Source organism: Podarcis bocagei, assembly GCF_964188305.1.
Source record: "Podarcis bocagei genome assembly, chromosome: 1".
NCBI lineage: Eukaryota > Metazoa > Chordata > Lepidosauria > Squamata > Lacertidae > Podarcis > Podarcis bocagei.
Genome location: NC_138125.1, coordinates 47325075 through 47346977, shown reverse-complemented (window position 1 = coordinate 47346977; position 21903 = coordinate 47325075). Strand labels below are relative to the sequence as shown.

Sequence of the window (21903 nt, the reverse complement as noted above, 5' to 3'; positions counted from 1 at the left end):
ATGGTGCAACTGATGTATCACACTTTAGGAAATTGACACTGCATACTGTGTTGTGGCATCTGCTTGAAGTTTTATACTTGTATTATCCTCTGTGTTTGCGACATACTCTTCCAATCTCACTTGCCTGATAAAGAACCACAATCTGGGCTCAAAAGCAGATGACTGATGGAGTAACTCTGGAAAACTTCTTGCTTTAAACCCTTGTCTTGTAAATCACATTGTGAGGGCAATGTAGCCTGCAAAGTGTCTTATCTTTTAAATAAAATAAACAAAAAAGGCCTTATTCAATCAAAGTTTCTGAAGATCTGAATTCAATCGAAAGCTGCGTGATCTAGTTCATATTCAGAATTACTGGCCTTGTTCACCTATCACAGTAAACCACAGTTAATGGTTTATGGTCAACATATCAGTACTGGATGTTTTGCTCTTACCCACTTCTGCTACATAGTTAGAAACAAACCATAGTATCTGACTTAGCCTTACGTCCAAACTAGTGTGGGCCACGGGCCATTTTCTCCAAACCATACCCTTCAGCTCATCAGCTGATGTCACTTGACACTTAACTCTCTGCTCATCACCTTATGAATTAATGTTAAAACCTGCTCAGTTTGGCAGAATTACATGCAAACCCCTTTCTGATTTCTTGATTCAGGAAGGGATATGCTTTGGAATCCAATGCGAAAATGTGGGATGGGGGCTTTGTATAATACTACCTTGCAAGATGCTTTGAAGTCTTGACTTTGGGACTTTCTACCTTGTTAAATTTATGACAGTTCAAACCATACGCAATTGCAGGCAGCTTGGGCCAGTTTTGGAGCCCCACAAGCTATCAAGGAAGCCAAGAGAGGATTTTACATCTTAAGACACATGAGCGTCATCTCTTCTGATCATTTAGCTTACTCATTCAAAGCTTCAGCTGTTTCATCAGGTCACTGCTAAATTCTGGACCTTGTCTCTGTGTCCTGATCCTCAGTGAAATTTTAGAACTCATAAGGCTTCATGGACAATTTGGTCATTAGCTTTACCAATAATGTTGCAATACATTATGCAGGGAAAGTCATGTATTTTATTGCTTTAACTGTGTTGTACTAAATTCATTCAGAATGGGACTTTTAGAGAAATATCATAGCACGTGCTGAACGATGAGGGTCCAAACAGAAACTGACATTTGTGAAGAATTTGTAAGACATTTTGAACCAGTATTATTTCGGTATCATGTACAAAATCTTAAACAGCTTGTGCCATAAAAGTGGAAATTTCAGTATTTTTTATTAAAATAAATGCATAGGTATGGTTCCCATTCTGAGTGGCCAGTCCAGATGATGTTAACTTGGCAGGTATACACAGGATCAGCATGCAGGAACAGCATCATTTAAAAATATTATTGCTCCCTAATTTCCTGACAAAGATCGCAGACACTTGTAATACCTTACCAGTTCATTGCTTTTCAACATGAGTTCCAATGCTTTGAACATCTTTTTGAAACCTTAGTGCCAAGCAGACCTCCCAAAAGTTTCCATACTGAATGTGAAGGTTTCTCAGCATTAGTTCACCCAACTCCTGATATAAGTTTTTCAAGTTTCCCTGAAAATCTCTTGCATCTTAAGAGATAGTAGACACATTCATTTATACTGAATGACCCAGAATCTGTGTTTCAAATATTGCCATTTTCACATGCTACTTGAAAACCATTTATGGTAAGAGCTGTAGTTGGAAAAAGGTTTTCCCCCCTAAAAGGTTCACTTACTGCACTGACTCCTTGCAGAAACCAAGGCTCATCCTACATAGAATCCTCAGTAATTGAAGAGTCAGTGGTCCAAAATTTGGCAAAATTTTCAAACCCTGCACACCAACATATCTCTTTCCTGGAGCTGCCTTCTGCATTTCCAGTTGGGTGAAAAGGCACTGGCATAGTTCAGGAAGTTTGCACGTCCCAGTTATGCACCTCTGGGACTATTGCTTGGGTTTGATATTTAACTCTTTTTTTTGATAGTTGCCAAGGCTGCTGTTTATCTTTGGTATTACTCATTCACCTTGAAGATATACAGTCATTCTTGCCCACACACCAGAAGTACAAGGGTCTGGTTCAAACCTCTTTCAAGGCTTTGCTTCCATAATGGCTGATGAAACTGAGGAATCTGTTCCTTTGCTTCCACTGCAGGTGGCACCTCTGACCTGTGATCTGTTTAATGCTAATCAGGTAGGGATTTGTGTTTTGTCTGTACTGGAACAAAGTGCAACAAATATGACACAATCCCCAGTGTCATAAAATGCATCTTTGCTCAGATATGCCTGCAGGTTTCACTGTTGTGCATTATTTTATCTTCTGTTCTGAATTGCAGTCCTCAGCACAGTTCTTACTTGGAGTAAGAACCATGTCATAATGTCTTTTTTCCGTCTTTGTGTACTTGTGGCCAAAACCCATCATGCCACCCTTCAGAAGAACTGATACGAAAACTATTTAGTTCATACAGCCTGTGAAAATTAACTCCCTGTAGGAAGCAGTCATCAATATTCACTTGCAAGTGTCTTTGAATTGTACTTAATACTGCACTTTCCCCCCCTTCCAAGGTAAGGGCCAAAGATGTTTCTTTGAATCCATCAACAGTTATTTTCAGTTTCTTTAAATAAAAATGTGATGCACTTGACTCTCACCAGGAGAGGAAATTTAGGATCATGGATGTGGTTGTGATGTATATTCCTGTGATCTGTATTCTTTTATTACGCTATAATGTTGCGGCTTTTGGGAGAGTAGTTTTACTTAGATATTTTTTCCTCTCTAAATTGAAATTATTTCATATGCTGTATTACGTTTGAATGCTACAACAGCATACAAGCTAATGTTTCATGTTTTTATGCCACCACTGCCAACCTCCACAATCTCATAAGCATAGGTATTACTGCTCTTGTACCTGCTCCTGTCTTGTGGTGATGCCGTACTTGTTTATTTCCAACACCCTTTCATAATTGGCCTGTGTTCCCTTTGCAATTAAAAAGCAATTGGAGAAGGCAGAAGTGTAGGAATGGATATGGTTGCACTTACGGGAACAAAGGATAAGTTCAGTCCTACTTTGTTACTGCTGTTGAGGATATAGATTTTACCTTGGACCCTCTAGCACAGCATTGGCGTTTATTATTTATTCACAAAATTGGTTGCTACACTGACACCATACCTAATGCAAGTACACCAAAGGAAGGAAATGAAAATCTGGGAAATTTTTGAAGTCTTCTTGCTTATATCCGCTTCCTGTTTTCCTACTTCCTCTATTCCCACCTTGCTCTAAAGTATTACCTTTCCCATACCAGAAGGTGCAGTACTTTTGCATAGCATTCAACTGAAAGGGAGGCACTTCTCAATGTCATTTTTGGCAACATTGAAAAGCACGCTCATCCCCCCAGTTTAATTTATTTTATATTTTGTAATTGTATCAAAAAGGCTGGAGGAAATCTTTGTCTCAGGGTCACGGCAACATTTCAGTTCGGAGTGATATCAGCCTCTAGCCAAAATTTATACTGTATTTTCATGATGTCATCCTGTTCATTACATCATCCCTGATTTGCTGTCACTGTATGACTAATCGAGGGGGGGGAATCAGCGCTGTGAGGAAAGAAAGAAAATGGTACAGCAGACTTGGTAAATGGTACAGCAGAGTAAAAACATTGGCATAAAGAAGGGGGTGGGGAAACATTCCTGCATGTATTTTTTAGGAAATACCTTGGGACTCAAATCCAAATGCATTACTTTCTATCCAAAAACCAAATGGGAAGAATATCTGACACAGCCATATTATTTCAAGGCCTCGACTTAATGCCATGAAGCTCTTCTTAAGGGAAAGGTGCTGTGGCAGAAGGGGAGGCTGCTATTTACTAAATGCCCTAGTGGAAGGGAAAGATGTGCATCAGTAACAAGCACGTGAATCCTAATGTGCTTGTGTGTTCCTTGTTAAAATACTGAATGTAAATTGCAGATTTTAAAACGTTTTTATATCTCTTCAGGTTGTAAAGAAATTACAGATAGAAAAGTGATGGGAAAAGGGATCATGTTGAGGAACGAGGAGACTAATAGGTTGAAATTTACCAAAGCTCTTTCCCCCAAGAGCTGATTCATTTTTTTATTTTTGGCACATTAGTAAATAGCAATATCAAGTAAGAATATTGTAGACAAAATTATTGAGGTAAATTAACTTTGGCATTTGTCGCATATGTACAAATAGTACACTAATTAACTGAATACAGGTAACGGATATCTGGCTAATTAGCATAATTACTCCTGAGGATTGTAACACTAACTGCCCTGCCTAACATGCTTTCTTTCTGCTTCATCTACAAGTGCACATTTACCATTTATCACTTCTTTTTCTTACAGTGTGACTGTTATCATTAATTGCCCCTGTATATTAGATGCTCTGCTGGTCTTTAGATCCTTTCGGCTGAATCTTTCCTTTATTTCACATGTTGCCCTTTAGTAATATAATTTTATTATCCCTATAACCGGCAACTTCCTGGGGCTCCTGGCGATGTCCTGCCTGGGCACAGGCGGGGCCCACGCCCACTTAGCTTCAGCAGTGCTGCAGCATCAAATGCTGCCAGACTACTCACTGAGCTCTGCCCTTTACGATTACAACATGGAATATACATGTTGCATGCAGGTGCTTATGGATCTGGGATTTTTAAAATTATGTTTGTAGAATGACAACGTTGAAAGACGGCGTAATGAAAGCAGCGATCGAAGAGGCAATGATAATCCCGGTTCAGCCTCTAACGGGCAGCCACAGCACAGCACTCGGCAAGTGGTGGAACAAGATGATGATGACGATGATGAAGAGCTGACGCTGAAATACGGGGCAAAGCACGTGATTATGCTGTTTGCACCAGTCACGCTTTGTATGGTGGTAGTTGTTGCAACCATCAAGTCTGTCAGCTTTTATACGCGGAAGGATGGACAGCTGTATGTATTATTATTTTTCTTTTTTGCTCTGATGTCCTCTGATATCTACCCCCTTTTGTGTTCTGCCATTACACCAGTCTTTCACAGTCATACAGTGAGCAAACAGGAAGCAGGAGACAAATGTTCCCTTGGTTGTGCTTTCTTTGGGGGGGGGCTTCCTCTAGCTGCTTTTCTCCCAGCCACGCTCTGAGACTAGAAATGAGCTCTACCAGGAGAAAAGCAACTGGGGGGGGGAGGCAGTTTTGGAGGGGAAGGATTAAGCTGCTTCTTCCTCCAACTTCTCTTCGTTAGATCATTCTGGACCCAGGTCCCACTTTAAATGACCCATATTATAATACTGTGCACTGTTACATCCAGTTATACCTTCAGTGACATTCTGTGAACCAAAGGATAACTTGAGGTTTCTCATTTTATAATGACAAGCAACATTGCTCCTATTGTTGCATTCCCATGTAAAGTCAAGTTGCACCTAGTACTTTATAGATAAATAACCCAAGTTTTTATTCTATATGCTCAAGTTCTCAGTCTTAAGGGGTTTTTTTTAGCATGGTAATCTTTTATTAACCTCACTACAAAAAGTAAGCTTTCTGACTACAACGTATTTCCTGTGTCTACCTTTGGTTTTGTTCACAAGTAAATGAAATATTAAATTGCAATTCATTCCATATCCACTAGATGGTGTGGACATAAAGGCATTACAGTGGAACCTTGGTTCTCGAACGGCTTAGTTGACGAACAAATCAGCTCCCGAATGCCAAAATCCCGGAAGTAAGTGTTCCGGTTTTCGAATGTTTTTCAGAAGCCAAACGTCTGTTGGCTATTTTTTCCGGGGCGCCAGCGCCAATTGGAAGGCGTGCCTTGGTTTTCGAACGTTTTGGGAGTTGAACTGACTTCCAGAACAGATTAAGTTTGAGAACCAAGGTTCCACTGTATTTAGAAGAATTATGGCTCAGAGTATGTACTGTATGTACTAATGCTTGCTTATTTGTTGAACTCTCCTTAGGGTTGGTCTCTTGCGCTTAGTCAAAAACTTACCACAGTTTAAGAACACATTCATATTGCACAAACTTCACCTTTTACTTTTTATCTGTATTCTATTGCAGCATCTACACCCCATTCACGGAAGATACAGAAACAGTTGGACAAAGGGCTCTGAATTCTATTCTCAATGCTGCCATTATGATTAGCGTCATCATTATCATGACCATACTCCTGGTTGTGCTTTATAAGTACAGGTGCTATAAGGTGAGCTCAGGTTTACTCTTACTGTATCGAGGCTATTATTGAAGCCTTCAGCATGTCTGTCTCATTGTTTCTAATAGTATACTTGGAATATTTTCAGCATACAAAGAGCCAAAATAGTTGCTAAAATAGTGCCTAAGCTAAAGATCAACTGTGATAGAGCAGCACAGGATAATAATAATAATAATAATAATAATAATAATAATAATAATAATAATAATAATAAAGATAGCCGTTTCTTTGATATTTCACTATAGATAAGGATAGTTATGAATATCTAAATTGGCAACTAATGTGTATTTTAGTGGGCCTGTTTTCAGGGAAAGAATAAATATTGAATTAAATTAAAGCACCCTTTAAAAGCTGGGAATAATATGGAAATGTGCCAAAAAAACAACAACCCCAACCTATTAGAGAATGGTTTTGTTGCATGCACTCCAATCTCTGATCGGTAAGAGACTCCAGGGGTGCCAGTGCTTAACCAGGCTTTAGTTTTCTTGGAATGAAGGTCAATGGGTACTGTGGTGTCTTTGGGATATATTGCTTTATTTATGCACATGAGAATAAGACGGAAGGGCTCACAGCATTAACAGTCTAGGGTGGAGGGGGAGGGTCACCAAAGTCATAGTTCTGGATTCAGCACACAGAGCAAGTCAAGCTGCTGTGTCTCTCCAGCTTCCTCCTCTAGTTTCAGACCAGACTTAAGACAAAGGGCTCACTCTTTACTGATGTTTTCCTTGATCTTGTACTCCTAGGATGATGTAGCGTTCAGTCAGGTGAAGGGGGCAAAGGCCCACTCATTTGTCTCTATAGCAATATGGTCAGTCTTTCCTTGTGTAGCTGAAGGGTGCTTCCAAGCCCAGCTAATCTTACAGAGAGACTGGCTTGACCGGTTCAGTGGTTCCCTCTGCTAGATTCCAACCGAACAGATCCATCATCACAGACTTGGAAGGGACCCACAGTCACCATCCAAACCACCAGCCCAATCCTGTAACAGTTTATTTGGACCTCTTGTAGTCTTTATCTGTCCATCATGCTGGTTCTCCCTCCCTTTGTCATGGACTGCATGTACTTATGAAATGAACACATTTTACTTTATGTACTCCACGCTGTCAAGTATAACCATCTCCATATGGCTTGTTAAGCCAGTGTTTTTCAACCACTGTTCCGCGGCACACTAGTGTGCCGCGAGATGTTGCCTGGTGTGCCGTGGGAAAAATTGAAAAATCCGAAAGATTTTTTTTTTATAAAAAAAAGTCACATTTTCGCCCACTAGGCGGGCGCCGGACTGTGTCCACCCTATTTTCCATCCGTCCTGGGTGGGGATCAGATCGGATGGGATCGGATGAGAGCGGACAGGCGGTCCGCTCTCATCCGATTCCCCATAGAGAGCAGCGGGGCTCTGACATCTCCCTCTCCGCACACAGTGGTGGTGTTCCTCGTGATTTTTTTCATGAAACAAGTGTGCCTTTGCCCAAAAAAGCTTGAAAAACACTGTGTTAAGCCAAACCTTGGCTTAGTTGCCGCACACACTCAGCTAAAAAACCCCAGAGGGAGCCAATCACCTCGCTGGGAGCCAGCACATTTCCACAATCATGGTAAGCCATGGTTTACTGTGACGTGAACCAGGTTCTTGTCTTATTGACCAACAAATGACAGTTTTCTTTTTTATTAGTAGTTTAGGTGTATGTAAAAAGAAAAAAAAATCCAGAAAAACGGGCTTCAATTTTCATTATTATATTCCTTGTGTAATAGTAAAATTATACTGTTGTTTTTTGTGTTTTCAGGTGATCCATGGGTGGCTCATCGTTTCTTCACTCTTCTTGCTTTTCTTTTTCTCATTCATTTACTTAGGGTAAGTTTCCAAGTATCTTGACCTTTAGAAATGTTAGTAAGTAAGAGGATTAGCAAATTTTTGTTGGCTTGTAAAGTCTATACCCCTTGTCAAAAGTAAATATTGAAGTACATCTGGAGTAAAGAATACCATGGGTGCAGCACTGCAAAGCTTTGTGTATTTTTCCTTGGCCATTCCTCACAGCGAGGAACTAAGGATTCTTAATTCTCTAAGTCTTGTAGTCTGAGCTGTAGAAGAGTGTGCTTCTCAATCAAGACTAAAATAGAGATATTCAACCTTGGGTCCCTAGCTATGTTGCAAGTCGCATTATCCTAGACCATGGGTAGTCAAACTAAGGCCTGGGGGCTGGATCCAGCCCAATCACCTTCTAAATCTGGCCCGTGGACGGTCCAGGAATCAGCATGTCTTTATATGAGTAGAATGTGTGCTTTTATTTAAAATGCATCTCTGGGTTATTTGTGGGGCATAGGAATTTGTTCATTCCCCCCCCAAAGAATAAAGTCCGGCCCGCCACAATGTCTGAGGGACAGTGGACTGGCCCCCTGCTGAAAAAGTTTGCTGACCCCTGTCCTAGACCATAGGCTAAGCTGGCTGGCTTGGTAGGAACTAGGAACATCTGGAGACCCAGAATTGAAGAACTCTTCTCTGGAACACGAGTGAATGGCGTTCAGTTATAGCGTAGAACACTTACATGTCTCACTGTTGTGATTACTTTTCCAGTTATGGAGATTAGAAGGAGGTAGAAGGCAATAAAACAATGTGATGCACAAGTGAGCCTAAAAGCATGACAACACATTTGAAATGAAACTTGAATCCTGTGTTTCTTCTAAATGAATTCCCCACCCCTAAGCTTTAAATCTAGGCTAGGAAATGAAGAAGAAACTTTGAGCTTGCCGCACAAAATGCAAACATAATTTGCTGGGTTGACGGTTGCTGTTTCTTCTCCACCATTCTTTGCGTAACAAGTTTTTCTCTTAATCTTGTGTGTGTGTCCAATAGGGAGGTTTTTAAGACTTACAACGTTGCCATGGACTACTTTACCCTAGCGCTCATGATCTGGAACTTTGGAGTGGTGGGAATGATCTGCATTCACTGGAAAGGCCCTCTCCGGCTCCAGCAAGCCTATCTCATTATGATAAGTGCTTTAATGGCCCTGGTATTTATCAAATACCTCCCTGAATGGACTGCTTGGCTCATCTTGGCAGTGATTTCAGTGTACGGTAAGATCCTCCAAACACATATATTACTAGGAACAACATTGACTTACTGCTTTTATATTTTCCACTTTTATATTTAATGCCTAGAAAGCTAGAATCAAGAACCAGACCCTTTTACTTGTGTCCTTTTGAAGTCTAAGAAATCATACAGTGAGTCTGTGGAATACCTTGATTATGCTTCCGTGTGTGGACTATTCCATCACAAGAATGATTTATTTTCAAAGCATTTATTTTCCCAATCCTCTGTAGAAACCTTTGCCCTTAAGGCAGCCTGTCTCTGGTGAAATGAGATAGGTGATGCTAATGGGAGAGAGATATCATTCTCAGTACCCAAACTCAGAAGACATCTGAAAAAGAGGGAACTAGAACTTTTCCATATTTTGCTGCTTGATAGCAGCCAGTCCTAAGAAGAATCTCTTAACAAAAAATCTCATAACAAAAAAAATTGCTATGGAAAATATCTAAGAACAACAACTCTTAATAGTTTGCAGTTAATAAATTAATACCGTCCTATCTTTCATGACATACTTCCTCCTTGGTGACGCTGGACTAGGTTTACCCTTGGCCTGATTCAGCATGACTTTTCTTAAGTTAAGTTGCTCTCATTCTAAAAAGAAAGAAAGGGGGAAAAGAGCAGATTTGAGCAAGCCATGTGACAAGTTTCTTCCCAAGCTTGATCTGAGGTGAGAATTGTGATGTCTTTGCAGTACTGAACAGCAGAGAACACAAAGAGCAGCCAAATTTCCCGACAACTAAAACATAAATTACTGTAGGAAAGTGTTCATTTATCACTTTAGTTAAGTGTTTAGAACAAATCTACTTTTAAGTATAACAAACATGTCATTTATTTTTTTATTTGCACTCTTGTTTCCCCCTTAAGACAGTAAGGTATGATGTAAATGGAAGGATTCCTCAGGTTTTCTCATTCATAATTTTTGAATACCGACATCAGGTTTTGGCTAATGCTAAACACCTCTAGTTTTTGAGCCAGATCATATTTAAATGTAAGCTTTACCTTTTTCAAGTGGGAACAGGAGCTTGGCAGCCTTTTGAGATATACACACAATGTAAAACAGGTTTGTGAATGTCACATGCTTTCTCCTCAAATTGTATTTGTTCAGGAAATCCAAATGACCTTTATAAAGCATTCTTGTTCTTCTGCATAAGATGTACAGAAACAAAGGTTGCACATAAACACAGATGTTCCGTGTCACAAGATTATGCAGATTTGACAGTACCATCATATAACACTCTGTCATCATTCAAATTCTGCACTCAAAATTTGTTTGTTATGCATAAAGGCAATTTATATAACTCTTATTAACATCTATGCTGAATCTTGAAAGAATTGCCAAGTCCCATGGAAATACACATTTGCATCTGCGTAAGACTGTAAGTGAGGATGTTTCGTTTAGGAAGAGTGGATGTTTTTCACACTATTGAATTTCAGGCATATCTGATTTGTGTGTTGTGTGTGTGCTGCTAAACAAAGTGATGGCATTTAATTTGGAAAATAGTGTCTAAGTGTCTTAAAATTACATAGTTCTAGAGATAGCCATGTAATGTTTAATTTTAAAAAGAACCTGGAGAATAGGCCTGTGTCGTGTACATGTTGTAAAGGCAATTTTATTCTTTGATATGTGAGCTAAACCTATTGAATGCCCAGGTGCTAACATGTTTTTGAAGCCTGCCAGAAGCAGCCGCATAGGGTGGAGCAGGAATAGATTTAAGCCCCAGAGGCCACGTTGAAATGGAGGACAGCCATCATTTGCTAAGTCTGCCTTGCCTCACTAGTTAAGTCAGTTAATAAAGATGCCTGAACTTTTTGGTATCCATGGAGGGAACTTAGAAATAATCAGACTGGAAAGCACATAAACAGATACATTACTCTGGTTGCTGCACATATATTTTTTTCAAATAAGACTTTATCTTCACAATCGTGAGACCTGTGAAGATTTGGTTACTGTAATATTTTGTCCACAATGTGGAGCGATATACAGGCAGTATCCTATCACATAACCTGAAATTTTCTGTAAGACTTCTTCCTGCAGGAGCACTGAACTGCTTACTAAGCTCTTTACCTGATCTTTGACATCTGAGGCACAGTTTTTACTATTATTTATTAAATTTGTATATCACCCTTCATCCAAAGATCACAAGCAGTTCCCAACATAAAAATACAAAAGGAGAACACAAAATATATAATAAAACAAAAACAAACCAATTATGCCCCCCCAAAGCAAACACCTCCAAAAAACCAAAAGGCCGTAGAATGTAAATCAGCCCAAGGCCTGGTTATAGAGAAACGTTTTTGCCTGGTACCTAAAGATATATAATGAAGGTGCCATGCAAACCTCCCTGGGGAGAGTATTCCACAAGTGAGGAACTGTTTTTAGGACTCACCCTACTCTCTTTATGTAAATTATTTTTATTGATTTTAGTATGGTATTTTTATACTGTTGCAATGCACCCTGGTGTCTTACGGTGACTGCTGAGGTGTAAGCAATCTCCACTTTTAAGAAACTATATTGCTAAAGTTTAGTTTTTTTTCTGGACAGGAGTTTTTTCTGTGTGGGTTGACCCCAATGTTGGTGTCTTTCAGATCTGGTTGCTGTATTGTGTCCTAAAGGACCTCTTCGTATGCTAGTTGAAACCGCTCAAGAAAGAAATGAGACTTTGTTCCCAGCACTCATTTACTCATGTAAGTATACGGAGTTGAGTTTTACATTCTGCAGCCTACTCCCAAACTATGGATATTAAAAATCCATCTGATTTTCTGCTGAAGTTGTGTGACGCTAGATGTGCAGCTGTGTTGTCGCGTTTTCATTTCTTTGGGACTGAGATCTGCTGTTGGCTCAAGAGCTTGGAACGTGTGCTGCGTAGGATGTCCCAAGATGAAAAGAACATTATGTTCTACCTTAATTAAAAATGGAAAGAGAGAAAAAGGGATTTGGCCTGGTCAAAACACCTCTAATTGTTTTTAGCAGTATTAACTTACTGCATTTAGATCTTTCTTCAGCGGATCCAAGGCTGGCCCTGTTAACAAGCATTTATAAAGATACAACTGAAAAATACAAAGTTCATCTTAGAGATTTGGGAGATCTCTGCCCATTGATTTGTATGTAACTTTCAAGGATTCCTTTTGAGGAGTGGGAGGAAACTGATCCACCAGTGCAGCAGAAGAAGGACATACAAATAGTTCAGCTGGTGGCCAACCAGATGCCCATAGGAGGGGCACAAAGGGGACATGAGTGCAGCAGCTTTCTCCCCACTGGTATTCAGACACATACTTCCTCTGACATTGGAAGTAGAACATTGTTACACCCTGCGATTGCATGCAGATACATAGCTGTCAACTCACAGATTTGAAAATAAGCAGCCTCCAAAATAAGGGATCAGCAGCCAAAATAAGGGATTTTAGTTAGCCACCTGAAATACGAAGTTAAAAGGGACCAGATAATTTTGGAGAGCAGCGCCGGTTTTTAGCCCTTCGTTTCCAGAGGTTGCTGCTCAAGCTGATGAAACACTGCAATTAAGTAACTACAAGCAGCAACCACTTTTCGCGCAAAACGAAGTCCAAGCTACGAAGATGCTACCCCAGGCAGAGACGCTCAGTTCGGCGGCCACAAGGAGGATGGCGGCAGAAGAGCCCGAGGCTCCCACCAGTCCCGGCGGGGAGGGGCTCCTGGGGGCCAAGGCTGGTGAGAGGAGGCCAGAGGGGGGCGGGCCCTGGCAACCATGCAACACAGTTAGAGCCTCCCTCCTCCCTGGCTAGCAGGGAGGGAGTGAGAGGAGCTGCTTCCTTTGAAACCTGGGAAATTTAAGGGACATCTTCAGTAAGGGACAGCAGCGGGACACGGCGCTGGGATAAGGGAGTTTCCTGCCAAATAGAGGACGGTTGACAGCTATGTGCAGATAGCAGTACAAATGATTTTATGGTTATGAACCTATACAAATAAAACACACGTGCCTGTCTATTTGGATTAAGTCAATCTGATTTCTTTATACTAATCCAAATGATTCTACCATGGCTGTCTACTATGCATTTGTACTGGCAAATTTCTTTTTTAAATAAATAGCCTAATCATACTTCTATTTGATTTTGACATTTTGTTTCAAATTAAGATTGCATTATAGTTTTATGCAACAGAGAGGGTTTTTTTTAAATCAGCTGGACTTACGACTAGCCTTCCCAGCACTCATTTACTCATGCAAGTGATTTAATGATAGCTGTGCAGTTAACGAACAGAGAAAACAGCCTGGTTACTGTCGTCTTCCATTTTTTGCTATATTTATTTGTTTATTTAAAATAATTTTATGCTGCCCTTCAAGCTCAGTAGCAGATGAAACATCTTGTTGGCTTACAATCTAAACACTAGGTTTACAACAGGGATGGGGAGGGAAGAAGGGGGAAAGAAAACCAGTCACTGGTTCCTGAAGTTACAAATGGCATAATGGAAAAAAACAACACCTGAAAAATATACTTTCCTGTGATTGACGTGTAGTTAAAATTTTTAAAAAATAGGTAGCAGCAGTTAGTTAAGGATATCTCTGATTTTTCCAATAGCAACAATGATATGGCTGGTGAACATGGCTGAAGAAGACCCTGAATCTCAAAAGACAGCCACCAAAAACTCCACTTATGATAAACAAGGTGGGTTTTTTCATCTTTGCTTAGTTTAGTTCTTTTCACAATGACTTACTGATCAACTTACAAGTGACCCTCCTTTGCTAATAAAAAGTACTTTGCTCACCATGTACAAGGATTTTATGAAATTGTATTAAAGAATTTTGCTTTCTGTGATTGGTACAACTATACTGGAATGGTAGTTGGGGTAATGACACATAATGTTAATTCTTCTGGAAACCCATTAACCCCCCCCCCCCATGCTCTTTTCCTTTCGTCTCCATATCTCCTGCAGACATGGAACAAAAATCCTAAATAACATTTACAACAAGGACATAAACATAAAGTACTATTCTGTTAAAGATAGTTTTCATGATGTTTTTAGATGTCCAAAACATTGGATTCCAACCATAAAATTAACCCTACAATGTATTTTATTATAATTATTATTGATTAAATTTGTATATTACCCTTCATCTGAAGATCACAGAGTGGAAGTTCTGTTACATGAGCAGAGGTTGTTCTGTTCATGCAATGATTTTGTTGGATTCAGCCTATTTTCTCTTTTCAGTTCCAGCAAATCAGAGCCAGAATGCAAATAGTGAGGCAGATGATGGAGGATTCAATCCGGAATGGGTGCAGGAACAAGTTCGTAGAATAGGGAATCAAGAATCAACCCCTGAAACGCGACAACCTGTTCAGAATCTTCCCAGTAGTTCACCAGCAAGTGATGAAGACCCAGAGGAAAGTAAGTAACATTGCCAGATAAATATATGTCAGCTTAGCAGGCACCTAAAAGAATCTGGACCATTGCAAAAGGACTAGTTGTTGATATGCTTGTAGACCTTCACAAGGTTTTTGCTTCAAATTGCTTGCCCTAAGAAACTTAAATAGTGTTACTTTTATATAAGTAGGTGCCATAAGAACCTGCTTCTTTGTCATTCTTTAAATGAAACTGTAAGCTTCAATGAGAGATGAGGTATAGAGCATAAATTGTAATTTCTGCTTTAATTATTCAAGTGCCCTGTTCAGGAGGTAAGGATGAAATGTAAACATTTGACTGGTTCATAATCAAGAGATCAAGGAGACAGTAAAAGTATTTGTAGGTTATTCATCATGTTTTCTGTGCAGTAGTACTGGGCCTGCATTCATCAGAGACTCCTGTAAAGGTTTTTGGTACTATGCACACAGAACATCGCTTAATTTTTATGCCTTGTTGCAGCATTGTGTCCAGATGTTCATTTACTAATAGAACATGTAGATAGACACATGGTAGGAGTTTGTGCACATCACCTGACTTTTGGGACACCAGCCCACCACTGTGATAATGGATGTATATGATTAAAATAAATAGAGAGAGAGAGGACAGACAGACCCTGTTATCCATGCCTGTAAGATACATTGGCCAATATAAATAAATAAAAACTTACTCCACATGCCCAAGCTGCATTCATCTTGTGTTTCTTGTATACCAGCCTCTTGTGCCACATGGCGGACCACTTTTGCAACCGGAGGTACTTTCAAAAGCATTTTGTGATACAGTATATATGGGTCTTCTGTTCTGAAGACAGAACCAGTGTGGTGTAGTGGTTAGTGTGTTGGCTTAGGACCTGGAACACCAAGGTTCTAGTCCCCACTCTGCCCTGCTGGGTGGCCTTGGGCCAGGCACTCTCGCCTAAGCTACCTTACAGGGTTGTTGTGAGGATAGGGATAGGGAGCAAGAGGAACCATATACACCACCTTGAGTTCCTTGGAGGAGAGGTGGGATGCATTCAAAAGAAACAAGTTTTTTTAACCCCCCCCCCTAAAATAAGTTCATATTTTGTGTGTTTCAGCTGAGAATTCCAAATCATTGGGGGTGGAGAGAAATACTATAGCCATAGTACTTCTCCCCACTCATCTGGAATTCCCAGCTGAAAGAGACAAAATAAGAAGTGCAACTGACAGAATTGTGGTTTTCTATATGTGCTCAAGATTGCCATTGTCACAGATACAGACACAGGCAAGGAGCGTTGGGAAGAATTTAGGTATTTAACCAGGACAAGGGACCTTGCACAGAAAGACCATCTGCTATCTGGCAACAGAGATGCTTGAGGATAAGAACAGTGAGGAAAGTCTAGTGAGGACCTGGGCTTGGAAGTGATAGTCAGTGCCACTGTTGTAACTTAAAGACTTGAGAAGACATTAAGGCACTGCTTGAGTTGTATGGAATGGGATGAAAATACAGAGGCCCTCCTGTTTTCTGTTAATTGAATGTTATGATTCCAAAAACCTTGCCAAGCTGCTGATTATCTTAAAAAAAATAAAGCTAACTCATACAGAAACCATAAAGATGGGTTGAATTATAAGGGTGCATCATAATTAGACGCATGTAACTTTGTAAAAATCATTATAAGAATTTTGTAGGAGACACGAGGCACTGAAGCAATCTTCCAAGCAAGCAAACTTATTATTTTATGCACAAACTGCAAACTCCAAGCAAATTATTTGCTTTCTAGGCAGAAAAACTGAAGTTGTCTTTTACCAGAAAGTTGTAATCAAGTAAGATGCATGATGAATGTGCCATAATTTCAATCAAGGACTTCCCACTTGATGATACCACTTACATGGCAGGGAGATGACTAGGAAACATTGGGTAGAAGCATAGAGGTATGTCAGGCAGTATTTGTAATGTTGTAGGAAGGCAGTAATGTAGTACCTGACCACATTGTTAGGCCCACTGCCACTACAATTTCCTGCAGCTTCTTGGAGGCATGGAGAACACTGAGCTTACTGTGGAGTCAGAGGCTGCAGTCTGCCTCTCTACATCATGGGTGGACGACCTTTGGCCCTCCAGATGTTGAACTGCAACGTCCATCATCCCTAGCCATTGGCCATGCTTGCTGAGGCAGATAGGGGTTATATTCATCAATATCTTGAAGGCCAAAGGTCCCCCCCACCGCCTCTCCAAGTTCTACCCTATGATTCTTGGTCATCTGTTTCCACTCAATCTGAAGCTGTACACTTAATTTGCATATGCTGATGTGGATGTTGTTGAGTGTCCCCCCCCCCCCCCCCCGATTTCCATTCTAGTGATGTGCACTCACTCTTGAGAAATAAAGCTTCCAAGAAATAATTTGTGTTTCTGCTTTTTCCAACTTCCCTGTTTTGGTTCTTAATTGACTCAGTGGAATTGAAATCCTGGGACTTCACCATATTTATTCAGGTCACATCTGTTTGATATGAAATAACAAGCATTTGGCACATTGCCATAATATCGCCAAGAGAACTCATGGAAGGGCAGCAGGAAGAACCAAAATACTTTTAGCTGCTTAAGATGGCCTTGATTTCAGGGTTGAATGACAGGAGTCATTTTGTGCCATTGCTTAGTTCTTCTCCTTTTCCTCGGCAGGGGGAGTTAAGCTTGGCCTAGGGGACTTCATTTTCTACAGTGTCCTGGTCGGCAAAGCCTCGGCAACGGCCAGCGGAGACTGGAACACAACTCTAGCCTGTTTTGTAGCCATTTTAATTGTGAGTATAATATTAAGGTAGCAATGTTAACGCCCACTCTAAGTAGCAAAGTGAAGGGGATTCTAGAGATCACATTTCAGAGTTCTATTCTGTGGGATTTGTTTGTCTGCCTTGCCAGTCAGGCAGCCTCATTAGCGCTTCTTAAATGTGTGTTATCTTTCTTTTGTCCCCCTCAAAAATCAGTGGATGAATTGTGGTAGATTCTGAACCTGGTATGTAGTTTATGTGAAGAATGTGCATACTTAATTCGAATTCTCTGCATGATGCTGAGCCACCAACACCTACCTGCCTGGTGGAAATGAGGCTTTTCAGCTTGCCACTTTGATGATCAGTTGAAAGAGCCTCTACTCCCTGCAGATTCCAAGAGCAGGCGGGCTCTGCTGTTTAACGGAGGGAAGCTGAGCTCAGAATCTGCCAACAGATAATACCCAGTGGCCATATCCATGTTGGATTTTCACCCAACAAGATAAAGCGTGTGAATCATCTGTAGAACATTCAGTGCAAATAGTGCTTCCTGGAAGCAGGCAAACATAACCTGTAGTATTTTGTGTTTGTTAGAGTTCCACTGTCTAATTTGTGTGTCCTTTTCTGTCTTTTCCTCCCCAGGGCCTGTGCCTTACACTCTTGCTGCTTGCCATTTTTAAAAAGGCCTTACCAGCTCTTCCAATCTCTATAACCTTTGGGCTCGTTTTCTATTTTGCCACAGATAACTTGGTGCAACCTTTTATGGACCAGCTTGCGTCCCATCAGTTGTATATCTAGCACACTCAGAGTTGATCACCCATGGACATTTGTAACGACTGTAGCAAATATGGGAGGGAGCAAAGATTTTTCCCTGTTTCTTAACTGCCGCTGTGCTGGGCACTACTGGTTTCTTCTCTTCTTTTTTCAAAAAAGGGTCTCTCAATGAAAGGGTTATAGCACATTAAGTCTTCAGCAAACTTGAGTTATACATCTTTGAAAGGACCTTATGTACAAGATACCTATGCTTTCACCAGCAACACTTCTGTTTAGCATAGCGATTCCACCTCCACCCCACTGCTGAAGAGTGCTGAGAATTGTTGTGATGCTAAAGAAAGGGAACTGGTAAATCAAACTGAGATATCTGAACCATTTGAAGTCAGCCTGACTCCGGAACATCAACTCTTGCATCCCGGCTTCCACTTTGGGTTACCTGGAGAACAGTAACTGGACTTTGGATGAGAAGATTTATATCTTGTCTAAAGAAAAAAAAATCATGCAAAGTCATTCTGTGTGTTTTGTGTTGAATTAAAAAATTCCTAATTATCATTCTGGCACAAAACCCTGTGTGCAAATTTGCACATTTCCAGCATTCTTTGGCACAAAACACACACTTTCTGATTATGCTGCCAAGTGTTCATTGGATTCCATTTACAACAGGTTCGTCATGAGATCAGAGTTGGGGTCCTTGTTTTTGAGACATTTTTAATCCTATATTTCTCCCTGCCCCCCCATAAAAATATGCTGAATATTTAATGTCCTTTCAGCATTGTAATGAACATTATAATCTATAGAAGAATGAGAGATTTGAAAAGCTGTAGAAAAGCAATGAAACACACTGCAACCAAAAACATTTATAGTTTTCTTTTCAACAGAGTAGTGAATTTTGGAATTCCATCTTGTTTTCTCAGACTTTTTTTTAGCATTTCTTGGGATCATTTAGTAAAATAGGATGTGTTTATACTGTAAAAGTAAAAAAGAGTAAATATTTATTTTATAAGACTGAGGGCTGACACATAACATTTACCCCCACAGGACTGTTATGTAGCAAACTCTGTGAAAGCATACATGTGAAAAATACTACATCTGAGCTGGTCACACATATGGGTTTTTCAGACAAAGTCTATATGCAAAACAAGTTCATCCTCTGGCCTACCCATTGGATAATTCCAGAAAAATTATTGTGGTAACCACTTGTAGGGTAATTTAAAAAACAAACTTGTATTCTCCATTGGGAATCATTCCAGAAGTACTCGTATAGAAGTGTCTGTTATGTTAGGGAAAAAAGACCTAAAACCTACACAAAGACTATATTGGCTATGTTGGCTTTCTTCTTTGATTGCCTCGACTTGAGTGCCCTTGAGAATGTCAGATGCACCAGGATGCAACCTAGAAAGTAGAACATCTCTATTGAAATGAGATGTACCTACCTACCTAATCCTGTAACACTGAACGGCTCACAATTACCTATTGAATTCAATTTGGATAAACATTAATAATGTGGAAAAACTCACTGTGGCTCTCAGGCTGAGATAAGCCAGAGCAAGCTGTGCAAATAACAGCTTTCTGTTTCCAAGTATTATTTGAGGAATAGGATCTGAAATGAACTACTGATTGTCAGATGATAAGCTGTTGGTGTTTTGTTTGTATTTGTACATTGTTCCTCACTTGAACATTCATGGGGGGGGGGCTCTGTCAGTATGATTCCTATAGAAGAAGATTGACAAAGTCTGATACTACAGTTGATACCCCGGATCTACATCTTAGCAGAGCAGTGCAGAGATGTCATCTTACATGTGATGTTTATCTGCAGAAAGAAAGAAACTAGTCAGTGCCCGCAGAAACCAATAGAAGTCTTTACATGAATTTCAGGAGGCCCTGAGAAACTTGCTTAGAATTGACTCACACTACTAGTTTTTGCACTGCTAAGATCAATTGCACCAAGTTTGTTAGGCCTCGGTGAAAGGGGGAACCTATGTCTGTACAGGTTAGGACTATGGTGGAATGGGCCTCTGTGCAAAAAAATAAATAAATCCCTCCATTTAAAAAGGATAACATTCCCCTTTCTGACTTGCTAGTTGTCTAACCTTCAAGTTAGAAAATTCAAGATGGAAAGTGTTTATTAACTAGTGCATCGAATACAGTAAACTTTTAATGAAGTAAACTAAGTGATCTCTTTTGGTCTTGGCTTGCACCTAGGAAGTAAAAGTTGCACAAGAGTCTGAAACAAGACCACTCACTAATTGTATCTTGTAAAATATTAAAAGAATTGACTGCATTGCTGCCAGTTTCTTAATCAGTGGCAGCAACTAACATGGTTTAGGTTTAGTAACCAAAATCAAAACTTGGACACAAGAGACGTGTATATTTAATATAATATTCATTTGGAAAGTTGTAACCCAGAAGAGGTTGCTAGGTGCTAACAGCTTCTCAGGCAGGACTAAGTCATTCAGTAATTTGAATTCACTTGAACACATTAGATTACAGTACCCTTCAAAAGACAAGACAACTGTAGTGTACTGTTTGGTTAGGTATGAAATCTAGTTCCTTATTGAACAGGCCATCAAATTTGACCTTAACACTGAAGTCAGTGTTGTATTGCGAGCTCTGGTATCTGCAATTCTGCATGGCTCTTTTAAGGGGGATTGCTTGTAAACAGAAATTTGAAAATTCAAAGCAAGAGTTACAGGAGTACTACTGTGAATGTGGATTTTCTCTGTCTTTTCCATATAATGGAATTTATTAATAGATTGACAACAGAAATGGGGGAGGCGTCTGTAGCATACAGTATAGTAGCATTTTAGAATGAGGCATGTAAGTTCAAGTGCCATTTAGAAATGTTGGGTTAATGCAGTTTATTCAACCTTGATGGTTACCAAACTTTTAAGGGCTGTAGTAAGCTGAAAATAGCTGAATCTTCTTGAAGTACAAAGCACATCCTGGATGTCTTTGACTTGCAAGCTCTTGATATTACAGTAAGAGCAGTTGCTTTATGGTGTAGTAAAAGAAACAAATAATTGGGGTACATTACAGAGGATGATTAGAATGAAGAACATTTAAGGGTTTTTTGGTAAATTGTTTTGGCAGCTATGTGTAAAGGCCATTATCAAGAAATCTACAGTACTTGCATTTGTACAGTGGTGTGATTTTTTAAATCTCACAATATTGGTCTGTCAGTGGGAATACTGGAAATGGGGTAGAATTGAATTATTTTACACTCTAGCATTTTGTTTTTTGTTTTTTTCCAAACACTGGTTTGTATATAACCTGAACTGAATGTGAATAAGTCTTTTTAAAACACGTTTCCAATTAAGATATCATTTTGATAGGTTATTGCAATTTTCCCTGTATTTATCTGATTATTAAAAATAAAGAATGCATGGATCCTATGACTTTTTCATTATTTTTGCCGAACACTTTGAATTCCAGAACAGATGAAAATCTTGAAGGGCACCTTGTCTAGTATTTGTATTAAAAAACCCCCAGCTAATATATTGCACCACCTCTATTATTGTGGCGCACCATTCCAGAGATAGCTGTGTAGCAAGAAATATGGATAACATTTAAAAATGCGAGTGGCTTAAAGCATATTTGCTTCAATTGGAATTAAGTAAGGTCACCTGATCTGGAAAATCTTTGCCACACTCCAGATTGAGAACTGAGCAAAAATGCAAAACTTGCACGTTGAAGCCCTCTAGGGTAAATAAATTATTTGGTCAAGCTAATTGAGATTGTTGTGGCAATTTTTATTTCATTTCAGGAA

The 21903-nt window shown here is 39.8% G+C and overlaps 1 protein-coding gene across 2 annotated transcripts in view; it reads left to right on the top strand.

The window, feature by feature from the left end:
* The window catches only part of PSEN1 (presenilin 1), a 30177-nt gene extending 8648 nt beyond the window's left edge, over positions 1–21529 (top strand). Inside the window, exons 3-12 of one of the 2 annotated variants that reach the window (XM_081190466.1) lie at positions 2162–2200; positions 4689–4948; positions 6052–6193; positions 7978–8045; positions 9045–9265; positions 11865–11963; positions 13830–13916; positions 14461–14637; positions 17281–17399; positions 18006–21529. In XM_081190466.1, coding sequence (XP_081046592.1) covers positions 2162–2200; positions 4689–4948; positions 6052–6193; positions 7978–8045; positions 9045–9265; positions 11865–11963; positions 13830–13916; positions 14461–14637; positions 17281–17399; positions 18006–18161 — 1368 coding nt within the window. In that variant the 3' untranslated portion in view covers positions 18162–21529. The remainder of the gene's footprint in view (positions 1–2161; positions 2201–4688; positions 4949–6051; positions 6194–7977; positions 8046–9044; positions 9266–11864; positions 11964–13829; positions 13917–14460; positions 14638–17280; positions 17400–18005) is intronic. The other variant, XM_081190467.1, reaches the window with a different exon arrangement.
* The last annotated feature ends 374 nt before the right edge of the window (positions 21530–21903 follow it).